This window comes from Falco punctatus (genome assembly GCF_963210335.1).
Source record: "Falco punctatus genome assembly, chromosome: 7".
In the NCBI taxonomy this organism is placed as follows: domain Eukaryota; kingdom Metazoa; phylum Chordata; class Aves; order Falconiformes; family Falconidae; genus Falco; species Falco punctatus.
In genome coordinates, this window is record NC_137587.1 from 69477709 (window position 1) to 69504356 (window position 26648).

At 55.3% G+C, this 26648-nt stretch overlaps 1 protein-coding gene across 1 annotated transcript in view; it reads left to right on the forward strand.

Moving 5' to 3' along the window:
- Positions 1–26329, forward strand: part of ADAMTS7 (ADAM metallopeptidase with thrombospondin type 1 motif 7) — a 51575-nt gene extending 25246 nt beyond the window's left edge. Inside the window, exons 16-24 of the mRNA XM_080394993.1 lie at positions 3065–3206; positions 5844–5970; positions 6568–6781; positions 9944–11737; positions 12659–12811; positions 13455–13628; positions 14197–14343; positions 14571–14730; positions 24640–26329. Of these exons, the coding sequence (XP_080251119.1) occupies positions 3065–3206; positions 5844–5970; positions 6568–6781; positions 9944–11737; positions 12659–12811; positions 13455–13628; positions 14197–14343; positions 14571–14730; positions 24640–24812 (3084 nt within the window). The 3' untranslated portion in view covers positions 24813–26329. The remainder of the gene's footprint in view (positions 1–3064; positions 3207–5843; positions 5971–6567; positions 6782–9943; positions 11738–12658; positions 12812–13454; positions 13629–14196; positions 14344–14570; positions 14731–24639) is intronic.
- Positions 26330–26648: the final 319 nt, after the last annotated feature.

Genomic DNA, 26648 nt, shown 5'->3' on the forward strand with positions numbered 1-26648 from the left:
GCCCGTTTCCGGAGCCCTTTCCCATATCTTATCAAGAGCAGGGGAAGAGCCCGCGGTGCTTTTGGCAGGGCTGGAGCCGCTGGTGGAGGCAGTGGGAGCTGGGAGCTGTCGTAGTGCCATGGGTGGTGGCAGAGGGTGGCCCACCAGCACCCCTCGGCAGTGCTGCGCCCTCCTCTGCACCACCTGGCACCGTGGCAAGGAGCTTGGCCCGGGGATTTGTGCTCCATGGTCCAAACCGGGTGATGCTGCCCAGGGTACTGCCCTTCCTCGCAAAAGCCCTTGAGGCAGGAGGTAAAAATCCAGAAGGATAATTTTAACTTGTCTGAAACAACTAGAATTGTCAGGTTTTGCTCTTTTTGCATGTGGGAATTTCCATAAAGCTACTTCCCTCCCCAGAATAAGTCACTATTTTTCATCAAAGCCCCGAGGCTTTGAGGAGGCAAGCCCCATCACAGAGTGATGCTGCCTTGTGCTCGCAGGGCAGGGCACCCAGGACCTGCCGCTCTGCACGCCCAGGTCTGGGCACGAGAGGTTACAATTAACCACATAAACCCAAGAAAAAGCAATACGTTAAAACAAGCATCGCAGTAGTGCGTTTCCAGGATGGCAGAGTTGCAAGCAAGAGAGCACCTGCCCAGCTCCTGCTCCCGTCCGGTGCCTCCAGCCTTTGTGCAGAGCAGAGCAGACGCTGGGGGAGCAGATAACAGACTTCAGGGGATATTTATCTCCATGTGAACCTGCTCAGCCAGATGGTCCTTTTACCTCTGGGTCAGCAGGAAAGTCTCTTGTCTTTGCCTCCACGATGGGAGCACACGTTTGCTTCCCTGCAGCTGGGATGCTGCTCACTGTTTCTGAAAGAGAAGTTGCTTCCCCAAGCTTGGGCAGCTGCCCAGGGGCTGCTCCTGCTCCGAGCCCACCTGGTGCATCCTGCAAATGCTTTTAATATGAGCCCAACTTGACCGTTGCTAATCCCCTGCTCTGCTGCAACCGCCACAGCTCTGGGGCTTATCTGGAAATTGCTTTATTTTGCAAACTGACCCCACTCTATTAATTTTCACATTGTATCCATGGAAAAGAGTTGCCTGGGGGATTTACTTTTCAGCACGGCTTTATATTTCAATGAGTTCTGCACAGCTTTGCAGGGGTTGTAACTGTCTCGGGGGGGGGGGGGGGGGGGGAAGGCAGTTTGGTGAGGGGGGTTTGGGGCTGGCCCCTGCCCTGCAGGTCCCCGTTGTGCTGCTGCGCCTGTCCCTGAAGTTCCTTCCCCTGGGAATGGCCATCAGGATGGTCAGGAGTGAGGGATCTGCCAGTTAATGCAAAGCTATTGGCAGCCAACATCCTCGTGCCTGTGAAGCCAAGCTTTCTCCTGGAGAAGCCGGTGGAAATCGTCCCATGGACGGTGGCACAGCTGGCACCAGGCTGGAATTCCTTGCGGTGCAAAGTGTGGTGCTGCAGAGGTGATGTCCCACAGACCCCCAGGAGCCTCCCCTGCCCCGGCACACGCCGCTCAGCCCGATGCACTCTTCCTGAGCATCAGCCCCTTTGCACAAGCCTGGCCGCGCTGGGCAGCCGAAGCCTTCACCTGCTGCATTTCTTTCAGCAGAGGCTCAGGCTGAAATGTGAGCAGGATGCTGGGCTCGCCTGCCACCCCATGCTGCTGTTAATGGCGATGCTGGCTTGCTCAGCACCAGCAAATGACTTTCTGGGATTTTGTAACCCAATTAAAAGCTTTTGGCAAAAAAGTTTCAATATTCGTGAAGAGGTTTTGGAAAGATGCCCTTGCTCCTGCCAAAGCTCCAAGAACAACAAAGCTTTGGCCATAATGGGAGCGCTTAGGCTAAGAAAAACAAGTTAAACTCCAGCCTTTGCCAAGCGCTGGTGCAGGAGGTGCTTCGGGCAGGATTGTTGACTGCAGGAGCTGCTTTGTGCATGTCAAGAGCAGCAGGAACACCTTGCAAGCGGGGAGCGATTAAGGAAGTTCCTTCAGGCCCATGTTGCCATGAGCCATCGCTGGTGTTTGCTGCCAGTGGCTCCCTCCCGTTTGCCACAGCTGCTGCTTCCACAGCATGAGTGGGGTGTCACTCCAGGGGGATGCTCCCACAGGGATACTGGTGCCATCTGGGGCACGTTGGTGGCAGGTTGGAAGTGCAGACAGGAACCAACATGGGTAGCCAGCATCTCAAGCCAAGACATGCTGCGGTGCTTCCCCAGGGCAGATGCTGAAGTGGCAGAGGTGAGATTTGAGTCCTTTTCTGCAGGGCTGGGCTAATGCTGCTGTCCCTTTCCCTTCCTTCTGCCACCATGCCAAAGGACAGGTCCCTGCCGCTGATTGTCACCTGAGTGTCCGTCCGTCCGGGCCAGCCACCATCAGCCCAGCGCACAGGGCTGGGAGCTGTCGGAGCCTCCTTCCAGCCGTGACTCCATCCCTTGCTGAAGAGTTTAGGAAGAGTGATGGAGGGAGGCAGATGTTGCTCAGTGTGCTCCTGACCAACGGAGGGTCATTCCTGCCCGCGTGCTGCAGACCCTGGGGCTGGGCTGGGCCCAGCGATGGCACATGCAAAACCTCCTGCCCCAGGTCCAGCTGCAGGGAAGGGGACAGGGAAGGGGACAACTGGCCGTCCTGGGCCCTTCATCATGCTGAACCTTGAGATAGTCCTTGGACGGGATGCATGCAGCAGTGGGACTGAGTGGGATTAACAGGAGAATCTTTCCAGCCTCTTCATCAGTGGACACATAAAACCCGGTGATTCTCAGTGTTGTCACTGTTATTTTTTTTAATATTACCTGACGCTGCCATGAGCGCAATGCTGTGAGCGAGGGCAGCTCCTCTGCTCCTACACTGCTTCAGCCACTTGCTAACCCTGTTTCTGAAATCGCTGTGAGCTGCTGCTGGGGTGCAGGTGATGCAGGTAATGCAGCCCTGGGGTGGAGCTGGATAGAGAATTGCATCTTTGTGGCCGTGCTGGGCAGGTTGTTACCTCCTGCAAAGCCCCTGGGGTGCAGTGGCCAGCGGCGACTGCCGTGCACTAGCCAGCCTCCCTGACGGCTCTTTGTCTCCCCACAGCTGCTGTTTCAGGAGACCAACCCCGGCGTGCGGTACCAGTACACCATCCAGCGCCCGGCCGACAGCGAGAACGAGATCGAGCAGGCAGAATTCCTCTGGCGCTTTGGCTCCTGGACCACATGCACTGCCACATGCGGCACTGGTGAGTGCGGCTCCAGCGGGACCTCGGGGCTTGGTTGCCCGCCGTGGAGGAGTGGAGCAGGCAGAGCATCCTCGTACCGTGGGGATGCCTTAGAAATTCCTAGGTCTTTGGTTTCAGGAGGTCTTGGGGAGGGGGAGGTGGCATCTGCTGAGGTCACCGCTCTCCAGAGCCCCGCTGTGTTCGCCCACCGGACCCCAGGCTTTATCAGCACTTGCTCCTTGCTCGGTGTCCTGTTACTGCCGGGTGTTCCTTGGCGTCAGGGGGATGGAGACAAAAGGGCTTCAGAGAAATCCAGGGAGTGTTGAAGGGCCAGTCTCCCATCCGGCTGGGCCTCTCCAGGGGGGGATTGTTTCCAGGGTTTTATGGAGAGCACATGGGAGGGTGCGTGGTGCCCATGCTTTCCCTGCTCCCACCCCAGTGCATCCCAGGGCTGGGCATCCTGGGGCAGCTTTTGGGGTGGCTGATGGAGGGGGACGATTCAGGCACGTTGCAAGGGGGGAGGCTGGGACCAGTGAGCGCTTCCTGGAGAGCAGCTGCCACTGGAAAGAAAGGGAATTCAAGGACACTTATACTTTCTCAGTGGTTCAGAGTGCCAGGAGAGGTTTCCTGCCTGTTCCCGAGAAATAGGTGTGGATTCCTGCTTGGAGCAGGAGGGTTGTGATGCAGCAGGAGCTGGCAGGTCATTTTTCATACATTTACACTGAGAGCTCTTCGCTGTGGGTTTGCAGGGGCCCTGCAGCATGGGGAGTTGAGGGGGACGGGAGCTGAGGGCACTCGCTTTTGTTTAAAACCAGCTTTCCTTTGCAAGGTTTGAGTAGTTGGCTTCCAGGATGGAAGGGAAATACAGGAGCACATCAGGCAGGAGCCAGGTGAGGATGCTTATCCCATCTGGCCACGAGCAATCGGCTGGAGGAGGGTTGAGCCCCTCTCCCTGGGCTGGATGATGGAGTGTGCAGTGACACCGATTTGGGAGAGCTCAGGCTGAGCCTCTTCTGTGGGGGCTGGCTCCAGCCCTGCCGGCCCCGTCGGCTCCCAAGCGCTAGAGCCAGGGCACAGCTCAGCAGCTTCAGCAGGGTTCTATCCATCTCAGCTGATGGCAGTGGTTAATATTTACAGCTCTCCCAAGTCACAGGTCAAGTATGTGTTGCAAAAGGGAGGACAAAAACAGGCAGCGAGGCAGCAGTGAGGTCATCCTTTAAAATGTCACCCCATGAATGCTGCAGGCTGGGCCACGAGGCTTTGCCGGGTGATTTGCCCGTGAGCTGCGGCTGGGGCAGAAGGCTGCCAAAGAGAGCTGTGCTGCTGGCGGCTGGTTCCCCTTCGGCCACAGCCCCCCTGAAAGCCTCAGCATGCATGCACACACATGTGCACACATATTCCGGTGCCTGGATGGTGGTGCCAGGACAGTGCTCCCACCGTTGGCTGCAGCATCTCCACCACTGGCCATCCTGCCCTACGTGTGCTCCTCTGCATGGTTTTGGCAGCCCCAAACGTCACAGTGCACCCTGTGCTGTGGCTGCAGAGGCTTTTTGTAAGGTTAGAGGTGGGGAAAGGCTTTTCCCCCAGCCAAGTGGCCTCTCCAGCAGCGGGATGTTTTCTGCAAAGCCTCTACTGGCTGCATCACTATCAAATCCCATTAGGCAGCTTGTGGAACGGCATTTTTCTGCATCTCTTTCATCTCGCTGCTCACTATAAAAGCTAAAGGATACTAAAGGTTTTACTCCAAAGACTTTTGCTCAGCGGCTCTCCCAGCATAACTCATCCATCAGTGCCCGTTGCATTGCTTGTGACCAGAGGCCACCAGGACCAAGCTGGAGTTGTAGAAATCTATCAGCAGGAGCCAGCAGAAGGGTGGAGATATTCCTGCTTTTAACCTGCCTTGTCTCTGTGAACCGCTTGGTGCAGAGACAGAGCACCGAGAGGGCACACGGAGATGTCCCACAGAGTTTGCGAGGTTCTGACGGTCCTGGACATGGTTGTCCTCACCTTGCCTTCTGCGGAAACCCTCGCTATTCCTTAGGTATTTCCTGACATCCCTAAGCGCTGGCAGAACAGGTGTAATTTGGTGGGTGTTTTCTAAGGGAGTACAAGGTTTGTCAACTCTCTCTGCTATCTGTTTTTAGCTTTCTGCATGAGCATCCCTGGATTTGGTCTCTGGGCAGGAGCTGAGGTTGCCTTGTGCTGGACAGACACTGTGTCCTGACAGCCCCAGGGAGGGGCTTTGGCTGGGGTCTGCTGCTCGTAATGCCCGGGAGCCTGTGTCCTGGCTGGACCGGTGTTGCTTGCATCCATCCATCCATCCAGTCCCAGGTGTCCCTGCTTTGCAGCTGCATACCCAGAGTCATTTTCCAGCCCAGCTGAGCTCTGGAGGTCTCATCACACGGGTGATGGCCAGGTGTCCAGCTCTGCTTTTCCCACCCAGGTATGCTGGGAGCACTGGTGCTGTTGGGCTTCATGAGGGCATCAGTAGTACCTCAGCAGGCTCTCAACTTCCAGTTTCAGCGGTGGTTTTAATTTGTTTGCCCCGGTTTGGGGAGCTCAAGCTTATCTTAGGGCCTCTTGTCACCTAATGGCAGAGGATGCTCGGTGGTTCACTTTGATTTTCATCTCGAGCCAAGCCCTTGCCGGTGTCCACAGGGGTGCAGCGGCAGATCGTGCACTGCGTGGAGAAGTTGGCTGGCATCGTGGAGGAGCGGTACTGTGATGCGCTCACCCGCCCTGACGACCAGCAGAGGACATGCAGCGAGGAGCCCTGCCCGGCCAGGTCTGCCAGCTTTCCCCTCGCTCCTCCTCAGCAAAGCTTTAACGTCCAAGCGAGCAGAGCTGGGGGAACCTCACTCGCGGCCATGCCCGGATTGCACCAGGATGTGTGCAGCTATTTGCAGCCCAGGGTTTGCACCCCTCGTCTCCCTCATGCTTGAGAATGGGTCCTAGACCCTGCGCTGGTCTGAGCAAACCCCTGTGGCTGCCTGACCACCACAGCGTGGTGTTTGTGTGCCAACTACGAGCTGCACAGGAGGGCACCATCCTGGGCCAGGACCCCCCCTCTGCCTCCGTGCAAATAACCATCCCCAGCACGACGTGAGCACGAACCCACCCCTGCCCCTCGGTCCGGGCACCCTGACCTTGGGCTGGAGCACAAGCCGCACTTGGGATCCTAATTCCCCCAAGCCCCGCAGATGGTTACGGGCTGCTGAAGCCTGTGTGCATCTCGTGTACATCTCCCGGCCCCGGGCACCCCTCGGCTGGCGGTGGCTGAAACCCACCACCCTGCAGTGCTCGGTGTGGAGGGCGCGGGACAGCCCGGCTCGCGGCCACGTGCTCCGGCTGAGACTTTTTTTCCTCTTTCACATTTCCGCAGGTGGTGGGTCGGCGAATGGCAGAAATGCTCGGCCACCTGCGGCCGCTCGGGGCTGATGAAGAGGACGGTGCTCTGCATCCAGAGCGTGGGGCTGGACGAGCAGAGAGCCTTGCAGCAGGCAGACTGCCAGCACCTCTCCAAGCCAGATGCCACCGCGCCCTGTCACCGGGACGTCCCCTGTCCCTCCCAGTGGGCTGTGGGGAACTGGTCTGAGGTGAGAAGGAGAATCGGGGAGGTCCCAGTGTCTTGCAAAGCTGGCAGGAGCTGGGGACAAATCCCCCCCCAGACATCCTCAGCCTGCTCAAGAGTGCTTACGAGGAAAATTCATGGATGTGTTTCTGTGGGCTCATGTTGTAACACCAGCTCACACGGACGGGAATTTCATTGCACGGGGAGGTCTCGGAGTGAGGAAGGAGCACCAGGCTGTTTGCCTCTGCCCCATCTTCTCTTGAACCTTGCTGCTCCCTCAATCAGGGTGACAGCCATGCTCCACGCTGGGTGCGAGGAGGGCAGAAACGAGAGGCTTTCAACCCTTCAGTGTATTTCCAGAGCACCGCAAGCCTTCCCCTTTATTTTGGCAGAAGCCTTGAAAATCATTCTTGCCTGTTGAGGCAAGGCACAGGGGGCAAGCTGGGGTCTGGGTGCACCGTGCTTGTGTGTGTGCTGTCCCGTGGGCATCTGCTCCCCAGCAGCGAAGCTGCCCCATTGCTGCTGCAGAGCTGGGGTGGGCAGAGACGGAGACCCCCTCAGCGATAATGCCCTGAGGGGGGCATCACAAGTTTTTCAACATTTTTTTTTAAAAGAGAGGGAAAGACCAAAAAACACCCATGTATCAAAGGCTGTGGTCTGTGGACACCCTGTGTAGCCTTTATTTTTGTATTTCTGCGGATCAGCTTAACCACAGGTTGAGGGTTTTAACCAGAAAATTATAACCCCTAATTTGAGCAGCGGTTTCAGTGTTCAGTGTGAAGACAAATATCGGGAGAGAAACGAGAGAGCCTGGGAACTGCGCTCGTTGCTAAGAAACAAACGGAATAAAAATGCGAACAGAAAATTTGAAGGCTAAATGAGAGCTATTTAGAAATATTTTTCTAGGGGCCCACAAAAGCCACAATTGCAGGGCTGAGAAAGGCGGCCGCAACAGTTTAAAGGGAAAAATCACGGATTGCCTGTGGGTCTGGGCTGTGCACAGAGCCAGCACAAGCCGGCACAGTCGTCCCTTGTGGTATTGGCATCTGCTGATCTGGGAGCCCAGGAAAAATGTGCTCGAGATTTCGAGATGCCTGTAATTTTTCTGTCCTTCTTTCACTTAAAGCGAGAGCCCTCTTCCCTCTCCATTTCCAGCACCACCAGTAAGCAGAGAAAGTGGGGGGGGCTCAGAAGTTTCCCAGGAATGTGGTCTTTCTATCCAGCAGTAATAATAGGGGGTCACTGTATTTTTTTTGTGCCTGCAGACCCTCGGCAAGGCAGCAGGTACGTGCTGGGCAGCCCGCCAAGCTGGGGGGGGTGGTTTGCAGTTTGGGTAGCCCAAAAAAGTGCTTAAAGACTGGGACATAGCACCTTCAGAGGGACCCTAAAGTGATGTATATCCAGCTTTGTGGACTTAGCCAAGAAGTGTTGTTTGTTGTCCGTTAATACACGAACAGGAGCATCTGTCTGCTGTCAGGAGCACATCCTGCTGCGCTGCCTGCTGTGATGCCTCCTGCAGTCCTGTGCTTGATGTGGAACCCTCCTGCAAGCTCTGGGTGTTCCTCCTGGAGGCTCCTAACAGCCATCGGCTCTTATCTGTGTCCCAGAGGCTTTCCTGATAACCCAGCCTTGGCAAACAAACCCCTTCCTTCCCCCTGCAAGAGCTGCAATACCTGGAACTTACCTCCTGGATGGACCTGGAGGCATTTGCTGAGACATTTTAGCTTAAGATGCACGCAGTGGGAATTGTCCTCTGTTTTCCCTGATTTGGCAGTGCCATCCCAGTAGGGAGAAGCAGCTTGCTTGCACCCCTTTGCAGATGCTAATTTGTGGTAACATTTATTTCAGCAGCATCTCGTAGCTGGTGGAAATGCCTGGAGGTGGCCACGCCGTGTTACGGACTGTCCCTTCTGCCAGGCATAGTCCCCAGGGTCATTTCTGCCCCTGCCTGGCATTGCACAGGAGACACAGAGCTGGGCCAGCCCTGGCACGGCATGGCACAGGGATCCTGGCTGCTGGGTCAGCATCTCCTCCGGGCAGCCCCTGCCTGGGGGGAGACGTCCCACCAGGTGGGCACCCACCCGGGAGCCCACCAGGCCTGGCACGGGGAGCAGGACACATCCCCACCAGGCACCTGGACCTCACGAGGGCTGAGCAAAGATGAGAAAGGCTCAAAATACAAGAGTACCTCTTGTCTGAAGAGCACACCTTCCATCCAGCCCAGCAGCTCTGCCTCTCCACCTTAACCTCTTAATTTCCACATGCTGCTGGCTGTGCCTCGAAGCCGTGCCTCAGCCCATCTGTTTCCATCCGGGTAGCTGGGATTTCAGCAGAAAACCCCTCCGCTGGGTTTGTTTGCCTTGTGGACCGTTTGTTCTCCTTGGCTGGCTTGAGTGAGGCACTTTGATGTACATGACTAATGCTCTGTGCATCTGTCACCGCAAACTGCAGCGGCCTGTGGCTTGTGCAGCCCACATGTGATGTTTTACTTATCCAGCAGAAAATTTTGCTGCAGCTCTTTCCAGCTTGTAGGTTTCTTTTATACTGAACAATCTCAAAGAGACCATTATGGTGGAGGAGGGGGTGTCCTCAACAAAGCTCCTTGTTGACCCTTGCTTTTTCCTTACTAGGACAACACCCATGTTGTTATCCCCTGCTTCAAAAAATTCTGTTCTAGAAGAAGAGATGTAATTCATGGCAATAGGTCACAGAAAAGACCTATTAGATCATTTTACGCAATGCCTTTCACAGTGTCCATCTCCCAGGGAAATTGTTTCTGGCTGGAGTGCAGGTCAAGGATCACCCTGAGCAAAGTGCCCTGCACTGGGACGGGCTCTAACAGCCCCAGAGGTAGATTTGGCCAGGAATGGCACTTCTTACTGGTGTGACCGGTACCCTGTGCTCCTGACTCCTGGTACAGGACCCTGTGCTGCAGGTGGGACTGGCACAGGAGACGTCTCGGGACCTGGGTGGGTGGTGGGAGCATGGCAGAGCAATGTGGAGCACCTTCTCCTTGTGCCTGTAGCATCATGGTGCATGGGATGGTTGAGCACCTGCTTCAGTATCTCAGAGGAGAGCCCTGGAGAGGGGCACGGGCACTGCTGCCAGCCCCTTCCCTGCTCCTCCTGCTGCACCTGCATCACCTGTGCTCCCATCCCTGACGTTTGCATCTCTCTTCCTTTCCCAGTGCTCGGCAACGTGTGGAAATGGGACACAGAGGCGCCCTGTTTACTGCAGCAACAGCACTGGAGCTGCTTGTGACCCTGCAGAAAGACCCAGCTCGGAAACTATTTGCTCCTTGCCACAGTGCCAGAAGAAATTAGACAATGCCAACGTGGACTGGTCTGGCAGTGGGTCTTCCAGCAGAGAGATATTTAATGAAATCGATTACATCCCCAGCAACCACATTGCTAAATTTAACCCTTTGATTCCAAATATTCCAGAGTCCAATGACGTCAATATCATCACTGAGGAGGACTTCTCAGCCAGAAAGGGAAATGTTTTTGTTGACGACTTTTACTACGATTATAATTTTATCAACTTCCATGAGGATCTGTCTTACTACCCCTTCACAGAGAAAGAGACAAAAGGCGAGGATCCTAAGCCAGAGCTGAGCATCAACGATGTGGAGGGGTCCCATGAGATGCCTGCTGATGTCCTGCACTCCATCAAGCTGGGAGGAGGAGCAAGCGAGGACCATCTGGTGACCAACAAAGTGACCACTTCTGTTCCTGGGCACGGCAAAGGAGAGATGGAACCTGGGGGTTTAGCCATGAACGATCTCCTGAGTATGGTACCTGTGGATGCAGGAACAGCTGCTCCCAAGTATGCCATCCCTGATTTCATGGGTGAGGAGGAGGACACCACACTTTTGTCCCGCTCTGAGGACCACCCACCCACCCAGAGCACCTCAAGTCACAACTCTGCAAACAGCCATGACCACCCACACCCAGATGAACCCCAGGGAGCCATGCCAATGAGGACTGGTCCTGAGCAGGATGCTCCAGCCCATGGCCTCGCTCCCTGGGCCCCTTACCCAGCTGATCCCTCCCCACCGGTGCCCACTGGCAGGGGCAGCACTGGCGCAGACACATCTGACCATCTGGGAGAGCCAGGGAGCAGCGGTGAGGGGCATGTGAGCACAGAGGGGCCGGGTAACGCTGGTGGTGAGGCCCCTGACGTGGCCAGCTCTGCGGGGAGAGACCGTGAAGACTCAAGGGAAATGGACCTTGTCATCACCAGTAACGCTAACAGTGCTGCACCTGAGAGCAAGGAGCAGGAATGGTGGGCAGAAATGCCGGAGGGGATGGCGGGCATGCACACAGCACCAGCAGCTGATGACCAAGCCCATGGGACAGAGGGGGGAGATCTTTCCTTCCCCACCCCACGAGGACCAGGGTGGGAGATGGGAAGGGGCACCCATCCCGCTGTGAGTCTCTATCCCATGGGTGCTGACGGGGACTCCGCAGGACAAGCAGGGCACCAGCCAGAGCTCCATACCCCAATGTCCCTGACCTTGGCTCCCTTGGTGGCCACTACAGCCTTTGCAGCGGCAGTGTCCTTGTCCCCTGCCATGCCCAGGCCAGCCACCCAGCTTACCTCCAGCAGCTTCACTCAGCAAGATACCGTGACCCCGGCTCACAGCCCTCTCGCACACCCAGCAGGAGCATCACCCTCTGAGGAACCCTCAGCATGGTGGTCCATGGGGGTGTCCCACCACCCGGAGCTGGCATCGCCCCATGCAGAGCTGACCTTCCATGGAACCCCGCTCAGCAGCACTGTGGCAGGGGACCACTCGCCATGGGCAACCCCAGGGATACCTGCTTTCAGTGGTGGGGACCACAAATTATCTCAGCCCACCCCTGCCTCCCCGCTGCTCTGGGAGAAGAAAAAGATGGAGAAGGAGGAGCCTTCACTTCCGCCATTCATCAGCATGGCAGCCACTGCGATGCCCAGCTGGGAGGTTGGGAACTGGAGCGAGGTACGTGTTGAGTCCCATTAAAAGTGTGACGTGGCCAGTACAGAGGTGAGAGACTGGTCCGTCTGCTGGCTGGTCTCTGGGACATTGCTCTTTGTGTGCAGAAGACATGCATGGCAGCTTTGAGCGGCACGGGTATTTTGGCTGAACGCTGAAAGCCCCCAGCTCTGTGGGGCGGAGCAGGCAGGCAGCCCACCGCGCCACAGGCCACCATAGCCAGGAGCTGCTGCCTGGCGCGAATCAGATGCCCATGCCCCGCTGTCACTGCATCCTGTCCCGCTCCCTCTGGCACCAGCCATGGTGGCAGCGCCTTGTGCTCTGCAATGCTCAGCCCCAGAAAGGCACAATTCTGAGCTGCCCTGGCATGCCTCCCTGCTCCAGGAGGGCTGGTGCCCCCGTGCCTGGCGTTCCCCGGCTCCGCAGGGAGCCTCCTGGGGCAGCGGGTGCTTGAGCAGCAGTGGCAATACCCGACAGGCAGGGAAGCGTGCTTCCCACCCGGATCCCTGTCCGCTCGGGAGGAGCAGGCAAGCGGGGAGCACCCGCGCTGGCACTGGGCACCCAGGGAGGCCAACCCTGGCACAGGAGCAAGCTCCTGCCATTGTACAGGAGAGAGTATCTTAAAACCCGCCATGAGAAGACAGAAATGTAAATGTCAAGTGTAAGGTGCATCAAGGCTGCAAATTGCCAAAGGGACGGGGCTGTGCTGAGTGCAGTGGATGGGGCATTACTGGCAATTATCAGCTCTCCTCTCGCTGCCCAGCTGTCCCAGGGCTGCTCTCTGCAGAGCGTTTGCAGTGACAGACAGCCACTGCGGGTCAGGCATTGGGAGCACTGGGGCAGCAGGGGCACTGGAGGCACTGGGGGACAGCCCCACGGGGGCCAGTGGGAGAGGAGTGGAGCAGGAGTCTGCCTTGTGTGTTGCAGTGCTCAGCCACCTGCGGCGTGGGTGCGATCTGGAGGACCGTGCGCTGCAGCACCGGCAGTGACGACGGCTGTGCCGCTGCCAACAAACCCGTCCCTGCTCGGCGGTGTTCCCTCAGACCGTGTTCGTCGTGGCGCGTGGGGAACTGGAGCAAGGTAAACAGGCATGCAGCTGGTACAGAGTCCTGGAAAATCCACAGAAAAATGAAGGCAGGTGGTGCCTGCACTGGGGCTGGCACGGTACCTGCTCTCGGGCCGTGCTCTTCCCCCGTGGCTCCCAAAGGCAGAGGTTAAAGATCTGCATTCGCCACAGAGTTTAAATACTTCATCCCGCAATAATCCTTCTATTTTTCCTGCTCGTGGGCTGGTTAGAAAGCCAGTAATTTGCAAAAGCTGAACAAAGAGTGGTTTGAAAGTCTCTGGGAAATGTTCGGGCCGTTCTGCACTACAGTGTTTGCAGCTGGGTTGGGTGAATCCAGCAGGTTCAATGGCAGGGAACGACCCCCCTTGCTCTGGGTGGCTGCCGTTTCTCGGGATCATCAGGTGTCTCATGCACAAAGACTTTGTTGTCACTACAACTGGAAACCAATTGCTTTCGGAGGGATGGCAGTGACAGGTTCAGTGCTGCATGGCATTTTCTCTAGCTTGGCCTGGGGAAAGAGGTGAAAAAAGGTTGAGTATCAACTCAATCCAACCTGAGGCAGATGTGTCTCTGGCGTCACTTCCCGTTGCTGGAGGGATTCCCCCTGCACCAGCCCTTGCTGCCCTTCCCCAGCATGATGCTTGTGTGGTTTCCCAGTGCTCCAGGAGCTGCGGTGGGGGAACGAAGGTTCGGGACGTGCATTGCATCGACACCAGAGACCAGAGGCTCCTACGGCCCTTCCACTGCCAGGCTGTCCTGTACAAACCACCCGTGCAGGTCCCCTGCCAGAGCCTGCCCTGCCTGGACTGGTACACGTCCTCCTGGAGAGAGGTAGGGGCTGCTGGGGACGGGGCTGAGCAGAGGGGCAGCGCTCAGCACCTGAGCATCGCAGCGGGGCTTCGTCCCCGGCTGGGCAGACGCAGTATGTGTGCTTGTGATGGAGAGTTCCACACCTGCAGTTATTTTTCTGCTCTTTCAGCCAGCACTTGGCAATTGGTTGCCCAGAGCAAATGCTCAGCAGCTGGGCAAGTGCAAGGCCAGGGGTGCTGAGCTGCCCGCAGCCGTAGGCTGTGCTGGAACCCCCCAAGTCATTGCCGGCAGAGGGACAGTGGGCTCAGCCCGCCTCTTCACACGCCTGCAAAATTTAAGCAGATACTTGCGGCGGGTCTGCTGCGTCCTGCTGCTGCTGGGACCCTCCCAGCCAGTTCCAAGCACCGAGAAGGAAATGGCCCGCTAACAGCGGGGGTGGCTGCGGAGCAGCGCTCCGCCGGGGAAGCAGGTTTGCTGCATTTGCAGAGGGGGTTTGCAGCGTCTTTCCTGAAGACGCCGGTGCATGGCATGGCTGCCTTTCTGCGCGGCTGCTGGCTTCCCCTCTCGACGGCTTGTTGTGTCTCGGCAGTGCTCGGAGGCGTGCGGCGGCGGGGAGCAGGAGCGGCTGGTGACTTGCCCGGAGCTGGGCCGTTGTGAGGAGACGGTGCGGCCCAACGCCACCCGGCCCTGCAACACCCACCCCTGCACCACCTGGGTGGTGGGCTCCTGGGGAGAGGTGAGTGGGCACGGGTGGGAGCGCGCCGTGCCTCTCGACGGGGCTTTTGCGTGACATGCGAGGAACGGGAGGGAAAACCCAACCCTCAGAACCAAACTGGGGGCTGTTGCAATAAAACCCTCCTAGGCTCTGGTGCTGCCGGCACCGCATGGCATCGGGGGGGCGGCTCTGTGGGGCTGGGGGACGGGTGCCCCCCGGCGCTGATGGGGCTGCCCCCCTCCCTCTAGTGCACAGCCCCCTGCGGCGGGGGCATCCAGCGGCGCCAGGTCAAGTGCATCAACACCAAGACGGGGCTGGCCGAGGAGGACAGCAGCCTCTGCGACCACGAGCCCTGGCCTGAGAGCACCCAGAAGTGCAACCCGCAGGACTGCAAGAGCACCGAGTCAGGTAAGCCAGCAGCGCCCTGTGGCCCTCCTGCCTGTCCTGGGAGCTGAACACTTTGTCTTTAGCGTGGTTACGCTCCCCAAGAGTGTGTGCGCGCCGTTTGTGATAAATGCTGCACTTTGAGGACAGGGTGATAATTGTGGAGATTGGTGTGCAAACCACCCAGGCTCCCAGTTAAGGACTATTACCTGCAGGGCGAGTGGCTTCTCCATCATCCGCTCCATGCAGCATCCTCCACTGCCATCCTCTGCTGTGGTTGGGGACACTTTTCCACCATACAGCACCAGTGACACCCGGGTAGGAGCTGGGGTGTGCGCAGTTTTGCCCCTCGCCGTGTGTCGCAGAGTGATGCGAGGAGGCACAGCGTGGTGCTGCCTCGTGGGCTGTGTGCCGGGGAGGTTTGGATGGCACCGTGCTAGTGGGCATCAGGTGGGTGTGCTGTACAGTCTGCTTCGACTTCTCAAAGCCGTGCCGTGAAATGAAGTAGAGGCCGTGTAAGAACTCAACCCGTTTCTGGGTCTGGTGACTGGAGGTGTTTTTTCTGGCCAACTTTAGACTCATTCATTTTTCTTCTCCCCACCTTTCACTTCTCAGTCCCCCCTGGGCAGTCTCGGGGAGGACACCAGCAATGACTGGCCATCCTGAAAGACGAGCTACACTCAATTAATTTTTCCAAGGCAGGTCCTGCCCTGTGCTCTCCCAGCTGGCCGGCAGTACGATGCCGTCCTGCTCCCGGGAAGGGATCCCAGGAAGGGCCGTGCTGCCGGCGGAGCAGCACCCAGGGTGGGACAGGCTGGGTGCCGGGGTGAGCCGGGGGTCTGGGCATGGGGAATAGTGATGGGCACACGGTGCTGCCAGACAGGGAGCTGGTGCTGGCCACAGCAAGGAGAGTGTTGGGGGAGGAAGGACAAACCAATCAGCCTCTAAAAAGTGATGTGTCTGTGAGAAGATGGAGGGGGTGTTTTATACGTGAATTGCATAAGGCTAGTTTGGCTAATCAATAATGAAGTGGGAATGTTATAGCCATCTGTAAATGTCCAGAGCATTTGGCTCTCAAAGGGCTGAGCGTGGTTTGTTACTGTCGGGAATGTGAGCTGGGATGTGCCTGTCAGAGGCAGCAGCATCACCCCGCAAAGGGACTGCTGGCGCCGGCCCGAGTGACTGCACGGGGGTGGCATGGGGCAAAGGGACCTGGTGCAGCAGCGACGTGGCATTCGGGAAAAGGAAGCCAGAAGGAAACATCAAGTGGTTAAATGCTCTGACCACCAGAAAGCTGTTCAGTTATAAAGTCCCAGAACACAAACCTTTTGAAACAAGCCTGGGCTCACCACTAGAAAGTCAGATAAAAGACCAGTTCTCCAGCATCTTTGGTATGTCTGAGCAGACACTTCGGTGCGTCGGTCCCATTTTAACCTGAGCCAGGCAGGCTTCCCACCAGCTTCATTTACCTGCTCCAGCTGCAGCCACGGTGCTTGGCCATGCCACAGGCGCTCACTTGGCTTCTGCTCTCACCTTCACTCGGAGAAATACATCCCACGGCACCAGGCAGTTCCCTATAAGCCAAAGATCTGTGGGCTGCAGGGGTTAAGAGCACTTAAAAGGAAAAGCAACATAATGAGGGGATTAGATGTCAGTGATATTAGTGTGTTAATCATTAATCAGCTTTATCTTTTTAGTGTGTCTGTGTGGGGGGGGGGAAAAAAAAAGCTTTTTTGACTGCCCAGAAAGAAACGTTAGACCCTCAGGAGGCTTCCTGAACAAAGAGAGGGCTGAGAGGGGGGAGCAGGGTGGGCAGGAGGCCCCACAGCTGCTCCCCACCTCCATGCAGGTCCCCCTTTGCAGCCTGGGACTCCCATCCTCATCCTTTCAACGACCTCTGTTTGTCCTGTACCCAGCTGTGGTCCCTCCAACACCTATCCTGGGCAGTGCAGGAGCACTGGCTTCGATTAACTGGGATTTGGAGGCTGAGACCACTGGCCGTCGGGATGCTTGTAGCCACTAAGCCGCTCCTTTTTGCTGGCTGCGCAACTCTCCTGTGTTTGCAAGTCTGTCGGGCAGTTCAATACTTAGGAAATAATTAGTAAGGCTTGCTCAAGAAATGATGTGTGGTTCCGGCTATTTTTGTCTAAAGGGAAAATTTCTGTGCTGGGCTTGGTGATGAGAGCCATGGAGCCACGCCACGAAGCCAAGGTTGTACCAGAATAACCACTTAGATGTCTAGGAAGCACCCAAATGAATGTTAAAAATCTGGATTAAAAATGACATAAATGCTCTGGCTGTAACCCAGGGTAGGAAACGCCTCTTGGAAATACAAATGTTTCCTGCCAAACCGTGAAGAGGAACAAAACTTGCACATGGCAGGAAATCACAGATGTGTAAATCCACAGGCAGAGGCTCCCAGAAAAGCCATGAATGTAAACTCCAGCCCCTTCCTGTGTTTTAAAGGATCTTTACTGCATAAGATTAATGCAGGCTGGAGAGATTCATGTGTTTATGTTAGAAGCACAAGGAGCTTCTATCTCCTTGAACAGGAGGTGCACCGAGACCAGCAAAATCATGTGTTTGCCTTTGTGAGCAGTTGTGTTCTCGCGGACACAAAAATGTGAATAACCCCAGTAGAGTTTAAATGTTAAATCCATTATCAGATGAATTTTTAAGAGAGAGAGAACACATTACGCATAACCAAACATCTCACCGGCAGTCAGTTTTCTTCACTTAAAGGAGGTTGGAATTAATTAGAACCAGAATCGTGTTCTGTTGCCAGGTTATAAATTAATTGAAGATTACACAGAGGTTATTTTTAAATATGCCCGTCATTTTACAGCTGCATCCAGCCGCGAGCGGAGAAGATAGGCTTGGCCATGTCCTTAGATGGCTCCCGGGGAGCATTGCAGCCCGTCGGGCACCCAGATACCTCGGTGCGATGTCCCAGCAAGGCTGGGGGCGTTTGTCTCACTCCGTGGTGAGATGAGGAACTCAAATGCAACTCCAGCTCAGGAAAACCTGCACGGGGGCTGAGAGCCATTGCTCTTGCCCATGCTAGCAGCAGCTGGGAAAGCCCTGTGGCATCTTGCTGGTGTCTGGGGGGGCGAGGGGGACATCGCTGTCCTCCTGACAGCACAACCTGGGTGATAGGAGCAGGAAGAGCTTTGCTGGACCTCGGGCAGGGCTGCCGGGGAGATAAGAGCAGCCTCTGGCTCAGGAAAGCCCGTTGCTTCCTGATTTCCAGCCGTGCTGAGCTTCGAGCCCCAGCAGTGCTCTCACACCCACGTCAGCCACTCCTGTTACCGGATCATTTCTTGTAAGTCAGAAAGCTGGGAAAAAGCCCTCACACCATGTTTATTTCTGTTTTTGAGTACTACACTTTGTTTTCTGTTCATCTTGGAAAGGACCTGGCAGGTCCCACGTGAGAGCTCAGAGAAACCAGCGCCAGTTTATCCAGCAGGTCAAATGGTTTTAAAACACAGAAGCAGCAGTTGCTTTATGTTGGAGGAGGATGCTAACGGGGGGAACCGAGCTGCAGTCACCCCACTGCTGCAAACATCGTGGCTGTGCCTGCACGATGGCTTTTGGCCAGACCCCGTCAGCAATGGGTGAACCCAGCCCTGGTCAAGACCAAACGTGGGGTGCTCATTGTGGTAAAAGTCACAAAATTAAGAATTTTCCTCGTGCCTGTTTCTCTTACTGGGTGAGTCTGGGAGTTCTCCAAATTCACCCCAAAGCGGGTGCCGAGCAGGTGATGGTTCTTCGCTCCAGCCAAGGCACCTTAGCAAACAGAGCTGTTCCCCACGGGTGCTCAGGCTGTAAATACCAAAGGAATTAAGGTAAAGCGTTCAGCTGGCCCAAGAACAAATATGTCTAAACCAGCCGTGGGTACAGTTTCCCTGGGAATCAGACAAAAGTTTTCAGCCAGCGGGAAGGGATGGAGTTCAGCCTCGTGTCCTGGGAGCAGCCAGCTCAGGGGACCGTGTTTGGTTGGGCTGTGAGAGGGGCAATGCCTGGGGGGGGGGGTCCGGGGGCAAAGCCCCCCAGCTCACACCAGGGACATAATGGGATGAATTCCAGACACCCAGCACCCTCTTCAACTGCTGCCGTTTGTGGTGCTTCAGGCTCATTATCCAGGGTCTGGCTGTATTTCTAGTTGCCTCAAGATTAATTGGCAATTAAGCGTTCTATTCCTGCTTGCTTTGAGTAGGGAAATGAAATTATTCATGCTTCTGCATGTGGCTGAGTTTGTCCGCGAGGGATACATACTAGAAATAATTGCAGCAGATTCCAATTTTCTCTGTCATTTGAGCATGTAAGTCTGTATTCAAGTGGCAAAACAGGGAGGTGCTGCTGAGCAACTCGTTAAGTGCCCTTTATTTACTGCTAATTAACAACAGGTGTTAATGGAAAAAAAGGGTGCTTAGGAAAGGATTCCCCTTTTTTATGAAATGTAGGAGAAATGAAAGTTACACATTTTAGCCTTACAGAGAAACAGGCTTTAGCTGCCACAGGCTGGCAGAGTCTGCTCAGGTGGCCCCATGTGGGTCCTGCCTGCTGAGGGGCTTGATGCAGGTGCCAGGTCCGGGCAGTAACGGTGCTGTGCCTGTCCCCTCCAGCGTGCCCCGATGCCAGCCCCAGCCCGCCCACGCCGCCTCTGCACAGCGGCTCCCATGAAAACCTGGGCAACAGGAGACAAAAATGTAATAACTGTCAGGCAGGCGGAGCAGGAGAGGCACATTGCCTCGCCGTGATGAGAGCAGTAGCGTGTCCTCATCGCAGTGCTGCACGCTTTTTGTGTAATGACCTTGGTGTGACCAGTGGTGGTGGGAGATGCTTCTCCTCCCTCCTTGGCAACTGCTGAGCAGATTCAAGCTTTAGAAAGCATAAATCCCAACAGACCTCAAGCAGCCAGTGCAAGAAGTTAGGAGAGTGCAAGAATCTGCTTTTCTTCTGCCTTGGGCACAGCTGTGAAGGCACGGGGCACCCTGTGCTGGCACCCAAGGGACCTGGCGGCTGCAGCCCAGGCTGCTCTGCCAGGAGCCTCTTGCCCAGTCTCTGGTAACAGCCTGGCAGGGAGGAGGCAAAGCCTAATCCATGACACACGATTAACCCTTACTTAACTTTTTGGAAAAATCTCCAGAATACATCAAAAGTATTTTTTCTCTCTGCTGAACATCTTTCTTCTGCATGAAAGACATTGGCCTTGGCCTTGAAGTGCTAAAAACGGAGAAAGCAAGGACAAAAATGAAGAATGGAGCTTTACCCGTGGCTGGAGGAAAAACTGCGCTCAGCCATGGCAGTCGCGTTCTTGGGGTGCTGCCTGGAGTCGTTTGCTCTCGGTCTTGAAGCTGCGGAGGGCTCAGCGCTGCTGCCAGGTGCCGTTACCCTGCCTGACCTTCGTGTTGCAGAAGCAGCAAAGGCTCCGGAGATGTGACACAGCTGCCTGCTCAAGCCCCATCGCTTCTTGCAGAGTTGGCTGTGGGGAAGCTTTGGACACGGTGTGTTTGAAGTGGGTTTGGATTTTGGCGAGGAAGGCAAGGTCGTGGTCAGCGACTCATTTTGGCAGAGGTGGCTTTTTCTCCCCTTCCCTACCCTCATGAGAGGGAATGGGAAGACAGCGTGGAGCATAGGGAGAGTCCTGGCTCTGCCACGGCTCTTCAGAAATGAGAATTTCTCTCTGTTGGATCCAGGGACTTTAAAAAATGAATAATCACTCTCAACCTCTTAGAGCGCACCAGCATTTTCCTCCCCCTGGTCTGTAATCCGCAGACTGGATGCTCAGGGATGCTCGATGGATGCTCTGTGACAGTGCTGCGCGAGACGTGCCGGGAGCAGCAGGGCTGACACCTGAAAACTGGTGGGGTTTTGTGCTTTTCTCCCAGTTTTCCCAGCTGTGGGCATGTGCCTGTGCAGGCAAGCCTGGCAGGTGAGTGTACAAGGCACGCGTGCTGACCAGCAACCGCAGCTCTAGTGTTGCCTTCGCCAGGGCTCGTTCCCAGGGCAGGACACCGTGGGCCCCGGAGCAGGAGCCTGGGATAATACTTGTTAAATTTGTCCCTGACTCTGAGAGCATCCCAAAGGCCAGAGGTCAGCAGCTTAATTCTCTGGTTTTGCTAGCTCAGCTCTAAGCTCAGCTTTTCCTTGTTTTAACAAAACCTGTTCCAGGAAGTTTATTTTTCCTGAGCATAAAAGTAAATGCTTAGGTCTGTATGGCAGAAGCTTAAATGAAATTTAAAGCAATTTCCATGCCAACTTAAAAAAACAACAACAACAAAAAAAAAAAGTGGGGGTTTTCAGTTTCTAATGTGCTGACTTAGCCTGGATTTTAAAAGCCCTGCTTTAAGCTGTTTCTTTAGACTAAAATTTGGCATAGATTTGAACATTGGAGCGTATGGTCAAATGAAGTGTTAGGATTAAATAATAAAAAAAAATATCGTTACTAGAAAAAAAAAATAGCAGTAAAAGGATTAAATGAAAATTGGGTCAATTCTGTAGGGACCCTCTCTGAAGAGCTGACAAATTAAGTACTTATTACAGCTTCCCTTGCCCAAGACCAAATTCCGGGGAGGAATCACGAGCTCAGCCAAGATTTTCAGACCTGAGCCTGACCCCGCACACATCCTCGCTGAGACGCCACATCAGAGCGAAGGCTGGGCCGATCCGGGAAAATGATGAGCGCGCAACAACTCCCATTGACTTCATCTTCTTAAAATGCTCTGGAAACCCGGATCCTTGCGGGGTCTCGTGTAAGGTCAGCAGATTAGTTGCAGCAATGCCTCCAGCCACGGGTGGTGGCTCTTCTCCACCCTCCGTGGAGCCCGTCCCGGCTGATATTGGGTGGTAAGCTCGTACCTTTGCAGATCGTGTGGTGTACAAAGAGAAATAACTCCTGGCAGGAGACCGGTGGGCTTATTTATGCCTGTGTACAGGTAGTGCAGGTACAGGATTTTCCTACCAGCACCCAGGATGTTGACCCATTGGAAAAGGGTCAAAAAAGAGCTAAACCACCATCACCTCTGGTCCTGGAAAGCGACCTTCCAGTGAGAGGCTCCAGAAGCCCAGCCATCACAGCTCTTTCAAGGGAAGGCAGGAGGCAACTTGGTTGTCATCCATAAATAGCTTTCTAAGAAGACCGTTGCGATAAGCAGAGAGCTCGTGAGCAGAAACGAGCCCAGCAAGGCACAGTGGCAGTGCGCTAAAAATACCAAGGCACTCAGCGGGGGTCTGCCTCAGCACGGCATCCCCCCAGGAGCATCGCCCCGGCTGCAGCGCTGACCCTCCGAGATGCTGGTGACATTCCCGTCCATCCATGCAGTATTTTTAACAGTTCTTCTAAACGCTGTGGAGTTTTTACTGCTGTTACATTTGCTCTGTGCAACACAGCGAGTAATTACCTGCCCTGGAGCACGCCAGCCCTGTCCATGCTAGCCAGGAGCTGATGGTGCGTTTTCCATCTCTCCTACCCAATATTGCTTTCGAAACCTGTAAGTCAGACCACCCTGGCTTTCTAAATCCCACGGGAAGCACAGGCTGGGCAGGTGGGGGTTACCCAGCGGTCATGCCCCGGTGAAGAGTCAATGATTACCGAGTCCTAAGGTGGAGGAGGGAGAGGTGGCTGAGGTGGGTGTGCTGAGCTGGAGCTGGGCACCAGCTTTTCTCTCGTCATCAGACACCCCGGAGGTGTTCTAGCATCCCTGCTCGAGATATCCCTGTCCTGCAGCATGTGCAAACATGTATTCGTGTGCTCGAGTGTCCCAATGCAAAAGGGCGCTGTGGGTTCGAGGGGATGCTGTGGGGAGCTGCAGGGATGCTCCCAGGAATACCATCCCTGAGACCCCAGTGGAGCATCACACGAGCAACCGCTTCCCTTTTCCCAACCGGCTCTGGTGCAGCGTGGTTGCTCTCATGGTCTGGGGATGTGTGTCGCTCCCAGCCCAACCCTCCCCGGGCTTGACAGCGATTTCTTGTCCGCTGTGCTCAACCAGCAGGAAAAATCCCCATCATCTGCCAGCACCCAGGGGGCTGGACCAAACCCCCGGCCTGGGAGTGTAATGCGGGGCTGGGATCCGGTGCTGGGTCCCGGTCTGTCGGCAGCTGTTGGATCCAACAGCGCTGGCAGGCAGCAGCTTCTGTGCTAAATGGTTCCTTCTATTGCCAGGCAGAAAGAGTTGTTGCTCGAGAGGAAGGGAGGAAATACCTCTACTGAAATAGAAAATTAATTTTAGATCAGTATAGTGACCTCCTGCCTGATGGGCTGGGGGAGGGGGGAGGGCTGTGATTGAAATCCCAAATGGGGGGAAAAGTCTCTGTTCAGCATCTGCTGTGGCCTTTGCGTTAACGGCTGCGGGTCGGCTCGTCCCCGTGGGAATCGGGCAGCAGCCTTTCCCTGAGCAAAGCCTTTTGTTCGCAGAGGGGAGATGGCAAGGGGCAGTGGTCAGCAAGAGCTCCCTCAGCTCAGTTCCAGTGTTTCCCCAGCAGAAAAGAGTCCTGAGGAAGAGAAAAAAGCACATTTTCTTGCCCTGCTTCTGCATCGGGGGGGAGGGGGGGGTGGGGGGGGGTGCATAGTGTAATGTAGTGTGTGCTGGGTGAGGGGGGGCCTTGGTAGGATCTGCTTGGTGTGGTCCCAGGCAGAGGGTGTCTGGGGAGAGGCAGGGCAGGGGGACCAGGGTGTCAGCCCCGCGCGTCCACCCTGGGGAGCATTGACTCTGCCCTTTATCAGAGAAGAGCTGTCATTTATTTTAATCACTTGTACGAAAGGTAAGATTAGATAGAGCTGATGTGATTTAAAGAAGTCTTACGCAATTAGGTGAGGCGCTGGAGGCTCGCGCTTGTTTTGATATAAAATAGAAAAGGAGTAAACTCAAAATTAAAGCAAACCAACTATATATTCTTATGAACAATGGATATTTGGTGATTGGTCTCTGACGCTGTAACTAAGCCAAGCTGCAGCCTGTTTGAACCTGGTCTGGCTGGTGACGGAGCTGGGAGCCGCTGCTGACAGCACAGGGGAGGGCTGTCCCCTCCTCACTGCATGCCACGCCATCCCATGGGATGCACAGCACCGTGGTTTGCACAGCGTCATGGTTTGTACGACACCGTGATTTGCATGTGGTGGCAGGTGTGAGAGTGTTTTGGGGTGGTGGGATGCTCCATCCTATCGCACCCCAAGGGCAAGGTCTCTTTGGGACAGCACTCACATCTCCCCCCGCGCTGTGAACCTGAGCGTTGGACCTAACGCCCCAATGTGGCACTCCCGGCCCCGGAGAGGGATTTGTGATTTCCAGACTGTTTGCAGAGAGGAAGTACTTTCTGCAAACAGTTTGCTCAGCCTGTGAGTGACTCAGCTGGGGCGGCCAGGCTGCGACCCACGGCCATCCCAGCCACTGCTGCAGCTGGCCCGGGCGCTGCCGCCGCAGCAGGACACGGTGCTGGCACCGCAACCGCGGTTCCCAAAACAAAGCTCGTCCTCAAAGCAGCACCGATGTTGTTTTGAAGTTTGCAAGACACCTGCAGGAAGCAAACTAGATGGTGCCGGTTCTCGAAATAATCTAAGCACAATGCAAAGCAAAATGAATGATCGCCTTTGTGCTGCGTCCTGCTGGCGGTGTGGGGAAGGCTGGGGACTGGGAGGAGATGTCACTGCGGGGAGGTTTGTCACCTCTCTCAGGCTTCCAGCAGAGACCCTCCACCCCAGGAGCGAGCCCTGGGCTCGGCCCCACACCCCCATATGATTTTGCTACCCCAGAGAGATGCTGCAGCGGGTGTTATTTCTGCTGGCAATTGGAAACAGTGAGGATGCTCGGTGCCCCGGTGAAGGTGGGCTCTGCGTTTGTCTCTGCCGACTGCCTGCCGATTTCTGCATCAGATGCCCGAAAACCACGCACCGGCAATAACACTGTGCTTGTCCTCTTGCCTCCCCTCCAGGCTTCGTCTGCGAGCGCGACCGCTTGACATTCAGCTTCTGCCAGACCCTGCGGGTCCTGGGAAGGTGCCACCTCCCAACGGTCCACCTCCAGTGCTGCCGCAGCTGCCGCCAGCACGGGCACCCCGTGGCACCCGGCCGGGACCGTGGGGATGAGCGGGCCTCCAGAAGGTGACAGGATTGTCCCCGAGGGTGAGAAGCACCAGGATCCGTGGTGGCTTCTGGAGCAGCGTGGTGGTGGTGGAGGGAGCTGGGTCACAGCCAGGACTTGTGGCTCTGCCTCGTCCCACGGCAGCGCCGGACGGTGCCGCCTGTGAGCGGCGCAGTGCTCTTTCAAAACACGGGGAAGGCTTGATTTCTTTTATTTGTGCTACACTATAACGGTGCTCAAACCATCGGTCTGAAAAATAAGGTCTGGCATGGGCTGGGTGTGCAGGTCCCGCTGGTCCCATGGGAGATGCTGGGGCAGCTGGGACCCTCTGTCAGGGTCACGCTGCCACTGGGCGACCGGTGGGGAAACATTTTGGGGAAGGGAAACTGAAAGCAGCAATAATTCGGGGAAGATCTTTCAGAAATGCTTATGGTGCTATCACTTGACATTTCCAGCCTCTTGATGGTGTTGGCAGGCCAGCACAAAACTCTTGACTTTTATTATTATTTTTATATATATGAAGTGAGCATCTAGCATTCCACCAGTACAGCCAACTGTTTGGGTTAGGGTGTTTTTTTTTCCTTAAGGGACTTGAAGCTGGCAACCCATTTCTGTAATTTTCATTAAAATGTTTACACACTGAAGCTAAATAGCCGTAATTTAAGAAATGGAGACGGGGGAGAGGAATAAAGGATTGGCTTCAGTTACCCTCACAAGGCCAGGGCTCACAGTGTGTGCAAAGGCTCCGTACCCTCGTCTCCCCACTGCTGGCTTTCTCTGCCAAAGCCATTGCCCAGAGGGGACGGTCAGGGACACCAAAGCACGAGTGAAATGATGCATTGTGCATCCCTTTGCATGTATTTGTGAAGGAGAGGGAAAGCTGCTCTGGCCCAGGTGGTGAGCAGCGCGTCCCCTTCGCTGCATCCTTCCTCATGAGCAGCAAAGTACTTATACCCCTGGATTTCTGTATGCAGTTACGGTGTAGCAGTTTAGTGGTCGGTTAAGGTGTTTTTCTGTGTTCTTACAAGCTAAAAACCTTTTCTCCTGCTTATATAGATTCACCTCTGTTAAGGTTAGCTGAATCTCTTAACTAGGATATCCAATATTGTACGAGGAGTGGCACTTGGCCGGCACAGCCCTTACTGCCCGGTCCGGGAGTGTCGTGTGTTAATCCCTCCCTGTCCTAGGGAGGATTTGCTGTTAGGTTGATCCCAGGAGGAGGGTCAGGAGCATTTAGGTAGGAATTCCTTTCCGTATTACTCTTCAGGCTATGGAGGACACCCAAAAACTGGGATACCATGAAGGCAATCCTCCTTGCATGGAACAGAGAAAGGCTGGAGCCGAGCATCGGCCGTGCCGCGGGTACAATGCGGCCGCACAGCCCGGGGCACGTTTCTTCTTCACCTCTGCTGTGGGGAGCAACGTTCGGTCCCGTAACAGGGGAAATTCCTTTGTGTAATTTGTATGTAAAGCACAAGCCATGACTTCAGCATTTGTGTTTGATTCCTCTCCAGCGTGGTGTAAATGTTTATGTTTCAAGAGCTTGTGTTCAGTCCTGTTTTCCTTCTCACTGGCACCACCCGTCCCATGCTACCATCATGCTCCCAGGTTTTGCTGTGGGATAGCCACTAAATATGTTGGGGTTTAATGGCTATGGCTCACGAGTGTGTTAAATTAAACAGTTACTGAAGGAAATGGTAGGGTTTCATATTTTCCCTTCCCCTTGAGGGAATTTCAAGGGAATTTTCACTGAAAATGCAATTAAGTGGAGATGGTTTCGTTATGGGCGACACCAGGGGTATGATTATTCTCTTAGCTGCAGCAGAAAGGGGGAGTCAGTTTGCATCTGAAAATCATTTA